At 38.6% G+C, this 7,348-nt stretch overlaps 1 protein-coding gene across 5 annotated transcripts; it reads left to right on the top strand.

Annotated features, from left to right (window-relative positions):
• Window positions 1–282: 282 nt before the first annotated feature.
• LOC18445032 (ADP/ATP translocase 1, mitochondrial) lies at window positions 283–7,348 on the top strand. 5 transcript variants are annotated; one of them, XM_006855180.4, is made up of 4 exons: window positions 283–351; window positions 4,724–5,255; window positions 5,896–6,267; window positions 6,750–7,348. In XM_006855180.4, the coding sequence occupies exons 2-4, from the start codon at window positions 4,743–4,745 to the stop codon at window positions 7,047–7,049; spliced, it is 1,185 nt and encodes a 394-aa protein (XP_006855242.1). In that variant the 5' UTR covers window positions 283–351; window positions 4,724–4,742; the 3' UTR covers window positions 7,050–7,348. The 5 variants fall into 5 exon arrangements, with proteins under 5 accessions (XP_006855242.1, XP_088714274.1, XP_020529677.1 ...); XM_088858148.1 differs by having other exon boundaries at window positions 283–380; XM_020674018.2 differs by having other exon boundaries at window positions 283–391.

Raw genomic sequence — 7,348 nt, 5'->3', positions numbered from 1 at the left:
GACTGGACTATCACCGTAATAGACACCACAGAAATGAAGGAACAAAGGACACGGCGTGCCCACAGCTCTCCTTTTTTAACGACTAGGAATAGAACCGATATATAAATAATATTACGAGGCATTTACGGAAAATTTGGAACCAATCCTGTCCTCTCCTCCCCAGCCTCAACGGCCCAGTTGTAAGGTGTCGGATTTCAAACCAAATAATTTAACGCAGTTTTAGGGAAGCTGTGGAGTCCGCCCTGCGACTATAAAGTCAGTTGTATTGGCTCTGCGCATTTTGCGTTGTCCTATGGATGCCCTTTAGAGTGATCTCTCTTCCTCCGTCATCTTCAATCGGACTTCCACAAGGTGAAAACCCTAGGGTTTCTCCGATCTCTGTATGCCCTATGTGAGAATGTTTTTGTCTTTCTCCATTTTCTGATTCATTATTTGGTAGATCTTCCCTCATCTCAGGTTTTTTACTTCGGATTTAGGTTAAGAGTTTCTGATCTGCAATTCTATAGCTTATGGTTGTCTTTTATGATGTCGTTTTTCTTTTCGTTTTGGTCCGATTAAGATCCGAAATGTAATTTTTGGACTGCATTTCCATAGTCGTGTCCGTTTCAGTTTTACAGTTTTATAGGAAATCTGATTATCGCTTGCATTTCGTAGTTTGTTCTGTGTGGCTAGCTGTGCTTGATGTGAATTTTGATATTGTCCACCTGATTATTGTTTCGTTCTATTTTTTTGCATCAGATCTGTAGGCTATGATTCTCCTTTTAGGTCTTGGTCTTTCTGCTTTCATGGTTTCATATGCAGGGCCTAGCCAGGCCATGTATTCATATAACCTTTGGTTTTTCTTTTTTTTTCATGATTTTATCTGTTCTATTGAATGTTACCCATGAATCAATAGTTTAGTATGTGTTTGCCTGTTCGATATGCTATTTTTTAGGTTCGGATATCTTTAGATCTTGTTATGTGCCTTCAGATCTGCTGATTTAATTTATTTATTTATTTAGTTGTTTCTGTACAATATGACTCTGCGGACATGTATCGACTTTTACTTAATGTTCTGCTAGATTAATGTCTTACAGCTTTTTTTTTATGGTATTCGTGAACTCTGTTCTTGTATTACATTTTGGGAACATGTTGTATCTGATTCTGATTATCTTCTTTTTCACCTTTCAGTGTAAGTATTATACACCACAAGCACTAGATCCTTAGCGTTTCTAATCCATAAACAAACTAATACAATGGGTGGGTCTCACAAGCCCCTACTAGTGTGGCATACACATGGTAGAATATATAATGTCTGATTTTGTTATTTTTTACTCTTTTTGTTGGTTGCATGTCATTAATTTTTTTTGAGTCTTGGTGTACTATTTTAAAATGGACTGCAGTGGTATACATAAAAGCAAGGGATTGAAATAGTTACTGCTTAACTAGAATGGTATTGAAGAAAATTAATAGTTTCTTGAATGGATATGTTATGCAATTTGATTGTTGCTTCTCTATTTGCTTGAACTGCAATGGTGCTTTGCTTTGTGATAGGTATTGTGTTGAGATATTGCACTAGTAATATATGTTTTTCAATTGGCATTGCATTAATCTGTCATCTGATGAAATATTAATTTGTTGGTCCAATATTGAACTGCCATAAGTAAAATATGACTGTTTTTTAATTTGTAAACCATGAATATGAAAGAAGACTTATAGGATTTTGTAAGATGAAGGTGGGAAATTGGTCAGACCAGAATTTGCAGGGAAAATGTTGCAAAACCAATAGAGACAGCAACATAGTGCTACTTGTATGGGGGGCCTGTCCAATTCATGTTGACTGTGGTTTGTTGTATGCATTTGGTTAAAACGTGGAACTGGCGAGTAACTGCATAGAGAAATGTAAGAGGGCCCCTTGAAAAGCGATACATCAGAGAGGGATGTGTGTTCAAATCAGTTTCAATCCATGTTATTTATTTGTGTTGGGATCAATATTCTGTCTGTTTTTTTTTTAAAATTATTTATTTGTTTGCGTATATTTTCCTTTGGAGCTGTTGCGGGATCTTGCTGGTTTAAATTTTTGTGAGATTTGGGCATAGCTCGAGCTGTGATGCTCTTTTTGTGTTACTGAATGTTCTTAAATGTCAAAAGTCAGATTAGATCTTAGGGAAATTATCTGAATTATCTCTTTCTTCAAATAATTAAAAAGAAAACCTATTTTTTTGAAAACCTTATTTATACCCAGCTTTTTTTGCTGTTAATCTTTTATTGCCCAAAATAGCCAAATCGATTCTATTAGGGCTTGAAGGTCGTCATGGTCTCTTTCTTTGTGCTAAAGTATGATGGTTGTGAAGTCATCACATTTCTACTAGAACTATGAAGGCCCTTTAAGATATAATAACTTTAACCATATGGGCTTTTAAGTTATAAAACATCACTGTTCTAATAGAACCATGATGGTGTTTAACTTATGGGAACCATCACGGTCCTAGCAGAACTGTAATGGTTTAGAACTGTGAAGGTGGGAAGTTTTTAAGTTAACTTAAACCATCAGAATTCTAAAAGAACCCTGATGGTTATTGTTAGGGTAGAGAGGTTATTGCTAGAGAGAGAAAACTGTGACGCTTACTATATCTTAAAAGGCCATCGTGGTTCTAGTACAACCATGATTCTTTATAACTTTACAATCATCATGTTTTAGTGCAAAGAAAGGGACTGTGATGATAAGTGTATTTTAGGCAATAATAGATGAACTGTAAAAAAGGGTATGAACAAGATTTTTTAAAAAAATGAGTTTTTTTTTTTGATATTTTTTGAAAAAAGGGATATTTTTCATAATTTTCCTAGATTTTATGTTGTTAATTGATGTTGGGTCCTGTTGTTTGGTCAGATTGGTACTTGACCCAATTCCTAGGGCTCTCATGAATCTAGTTACAATATCAAAGCTTAGGATGATTCAACATCAAAATCAATGTTTAAAGGTGGGCCTAGGCACATTGCCAAGGCTGTGCTTGGCCAGGAACCCTGAGCCTAGCCCTAGGAGACCCCCCAGGTACTATGTATGCCCAAGGGTGGAAATGTCCTCTTGGCGAGGGGCATTTTCCATCATTCCCTGCCCCCAATAAGGGTAAAGTGGGGGTTTTTTCTATGTCCATAATCCCATATCAACCTTAAAAGACTAAAAAACAATGTTGTCAGATTCGCTTTGGAGTCTTCCTTGGTTTGGTGAGAAAAATGAAGCAATTCGGTGCTTTGGCTGATTGGAGGAAGACTTCGAACTTTTTTTAATTTAATAAAAATAAATCATATATTTATGTATAAAATATATACAAAGAATGTAAAAAATAAAAAATGAAAAAATAAAAAATACTTTTATATAGCTATTTCTTTACTGGCTGAAGCAGACCCGAAGAAGGCCCGAATCATATCCAAGGCGGCAGCACCCGGCTTCGCTTCTCTTCGGTTTATGCCCAAAATCCAAAAGCTTCGGTGTCAAGCGAAGCAAATTTGATAACATTGCTAAAAAAACACAAAAGTTATCATCAAATTTAGAATTTGGTTGGAGAGAAACTTCAAATTCGACGCTTCCAAAATTGAAACCAAATATTGTTATTGTTGTTTATGGACCCTCATTTGAGGGTTATTAGAGAGCTTTTGAGATTGGGAAGCATCTCAAACATTGAAGATTGAGCATAAAAGTAAGTCAAAGGCATTCTTATTTGAGTTTTCTTGTTATTTCGATATGTCCACTATAATTCTTACTATATTACAGGCCTGTTTGCCTGGAAAATCTGGGTAAAGAATCTCTCTCTATATATATATATTATGATCTAATGAACGGCTGAACTCACAATTTGTTGCTTCTCTTTGGCTTTGTTCTGACTACTGTTAGAATGAAGAGTTCAACTTGCCTTTTAGTAACAATGTCAAAACCCTCAACAATAGGGGCTTTTTGCTATTGCCCTAAAGCCCTCTCCTACTTGGGCAATGACAAGACTTAGCTACACATCAAAGCATTCTTCAGTCACTTTCTAGTTCGTTGCGCTAAGGACAAAATTTGCTGGGGCTTTGCTCGAGGGCTACACATCAAATCCCTAGGGAGCGAGTGCTTTGATGTGTATCCTACACTGACAAGTTACTAGATTTGAAAATTAAGTGATTTTTGGTGAACATCATCAAAAAAAGAAAAAAAATGAAGTGATTTTAAAGCTTTTCATTTAGCAATGAGCTTGTAGATGCTGTTACTCATTCCTTGAGGGAAATACTTTTATATGTAGGCAATTCTAATAACACCATTTTTTTGGGTAAGTAATTGTAATAACACACCTGATTAAGGATTTCTGTCTGCTTTCTAAATGATGTAAGTCTGCGAGTACTGTGCAATTGGAAAATGTGATGCTTATCTTTATACCAGATGGCTACATACATATATATATGTATATATATATCATATATACACACACAATGTACTACCGAACTGTCTCCAAACTAGTAAAGTATCTGTACCTGAGTCCCATTTCATGTAGAGGAATAGACTTTACCTGTCACTTGGTGCTCATGAGATTATTTTAGTCTGCATGTTGATGGTTAATGCTATCACCATATTTTGTCACCATATTTTGTCAACTGTAATAGTGACTGCATCTATATCCTAGTTAAATGTTATTATTATTATTTTTTGCATGTTCATGGTTCACCACAGTATCAACACATATCAACCGTAACATTGAATACATTTAATCAGGTCTCCAGAGTTTTAAAACATGGCTGACCACTGTCGCCATCCATCCATCGCCCAGACAGTTTTTGGGCAATCTTACCTCTACTCAAGACTATCCCCAAAGATGCAAGCCCCAAACTGCGGCAGCATCCATCGCATGGCCATTGTTCATGATACAAATCCATTGCCAGCTGTATATGGCAATACGACACTGCAAAACTCGTTCTTGGAGGCTTGCCGAGGTGGCCAGAGCCTATCAATGGCTGCCCCTATCTCGCCTGTCTTGGTCCAAGCTCCCTCCGAGAAAGGTGCAAAAGGATTCGTTATTGATTTCTTAATGGGGGGAGTCTCTGCTGCTGTGTCCAAGACAGCTGCTGCTCCCATTGAGCGTGTGAAGCTTTTGATCCAAAACCAGGATGAGATGATTAAGGCTGGTAGGCTCTCAGAGCCTTACAAGGGTATCGGAGACTGCTTTGGCCGAACAATCAAGGAAGAGGGTTTCCTTGCTCTGTGGAGAGGAAATACTGCAAATGTCATCCGTTACTTCCCTACCCAGGTGTGATACTTCTCTATGGCGGTTTCTTTTGTTTATTCGCATTTTCTTCTGTGTGAGTTGGTCTCTATCCACGAGCTTTTTCTTCTCCATCAACGGTTTTGTTTTTGTTGACTTTATCTTCTCTTGTTGGAGGATCTGTGTGCGCTCGTGTTTATTTATCTGTGCATTGTTTTTGTTGATTAATCTCGGTCCTGTATTTGTGCATTTTCTCCTCTCTTTGGGAGCTTCATATTTGTGCTTCTTTTGATGGTGACATTCCTCTTTGGTTTTAATACCCTGCTTGACTCCAGAACCATAATTACCACAATTGCCGATGTTTGTTGCTTCACTAGATGCTATACAATAATCAAATGGATAATGTGAAAACCATAGTACATTGGATCATCACTAAGAGGTGGTGGATGATGGGGAGTGGGCCAGAAGAGGACATGATCCCAAGGAGGGTGACCTTCTGCTATTTCCTCATCAATATTGTTCATCTAAGATGGACTGATGATGATGATGCTGTGGACAGTGGGTTTTCTTTGGTTCATTGGATTGTAGTATAGTATGTTACATTACTGGGTTCAAAATTGCATCATTATTTATCATTAGTTTGGACATAAAAATTCAAGGTGACTAATTCTATTTCAATAAGCAGGCTTTGAACTTTGCCTTCAAGGATTACTTCAAGAGACTCTTCAACTTTAAAAAAGACAGAGATGGCTACTGGAAATGGTTTGCGGGCAACTTGGCTTCTGGTGGAGCTGCCGGTGCCTCATCACTCCTCTTTGTCTATTCTTTGGATTATGCTCGTACCCGTTTGGCAAATGATGCTAAGGCTGCAAAGAAGGGTGGGGAGAGGCAATTCAATGGCCTGGTCGATGTATACAAGAAGACCCTCAAATCAGATGGTGTTGCTGGTCTCTACCGTGGTTTCAACATCTCATGTGTTGGTATCATTGTGTACCGAGGTCTCTACTTTGGGATGTATGATTCTCTCAAGCCTGTCGTACTTACTGGGAATTTGCAGGTCAGTACCATGTTTGTGCCGAGCCTAGATTGCAGCTTCATTTCATTCTATTTACATGTTTAGAGGAATGGTCCTGTGAATGGGCTGTCCATTTTTCCATCGGATAGGGATTATTGTTGGTAGAATGGGTAACCATTCTCACTCCCTGCTCTCCTCCTCAGACATGCAATCAGAGGCATCTCTCTCTCGCTCTCTACCCACTTGCATCTAGCGGCATCTGCTTTTCTAGACATCCCACCTCCCATATCTTCCTCTCCATTCCTCATCCCTGTACCCTTCTCTCTCTCACACACATAAAGTTGGGTTGTTCAGGCCTTTAAGGCCTAACCTGGTATTTCCTGTTGATCGTCTCTTTCTGCGTGTTGTAGATTGTCTATTTACTGGCTATTGTCTCATATGTTCATCGTGCTTTAGCTGGTTTAATTATACTAAAGAAAAGAAGCTTACATCTGGTTCCATACCTATCTATGATGCGGTTACAGGACAGTTTCTTGGCAAGTTTCCTTTTGGGTTGGGGTATCACAATCGGTGCTGGGCTCGCATCCTACCCTATTGACACAGTCCGTAGAAGGATGATGATGACCTCTGGTGAAGCAGTCAAGTACAAGAGCTCTTTGGATTGCTTTAATCAGATTTTAAAGAATGAGGGTGCCAAGTCGCTCTTCAAGGGTGCCGGTGCCAACATCCTCCGTGCTGTGGCAGGTGCTGGTGTGCTAGCAGGTTACGACAAGCTGCAGGTGGTTGTTCTTGGCAAGAAGTACGGATCTGGAGGTGGGGGCTAATTAGTCTTTTGCACCAGCTACCCCGTTCTCGTGATGGTGATGAAAAGGCATACAGTAACTTTTTTAGATCGATTCTGTGCTTTGTTTTTTCTTTACATGCACTATTCGCCTACCATTGATTGGAGAGGTGTAATTTTGGTTGCTTTTCCCCTTTTTTTCCTCTGAATAATTTTGAGCGGCAGCCTTTTCTGTGTGTCTTTTTTTTTCCAAATTCAGGAGGGAAACTCTGCGGTGATAACAATTGATTGAAATAATTCTATGGCATGTGCTTGATTCTCATGCCCCATCTTGATGCACAA

Source organism: Amborella trichopoda, chromosome 2, assembly GCF_054954075.1.
Source record: "Amborella trichopoda isolate Santa Cruz 75 chromosome 2, AtrichopodaSantaCruz75HAP2 v2.0, whole genome shotgun sequence".
NCBI lineage: Eukaryota > Viridiplantae > Streptophyta > Magnoliopsida > Amborellales > Amborellaceae > Amborella > Amborella trichopoda.
Note: the sequence above shows the minus strand (reverse complement) of the source record. Positions and strands in the feature narration are given on the sequence as shown.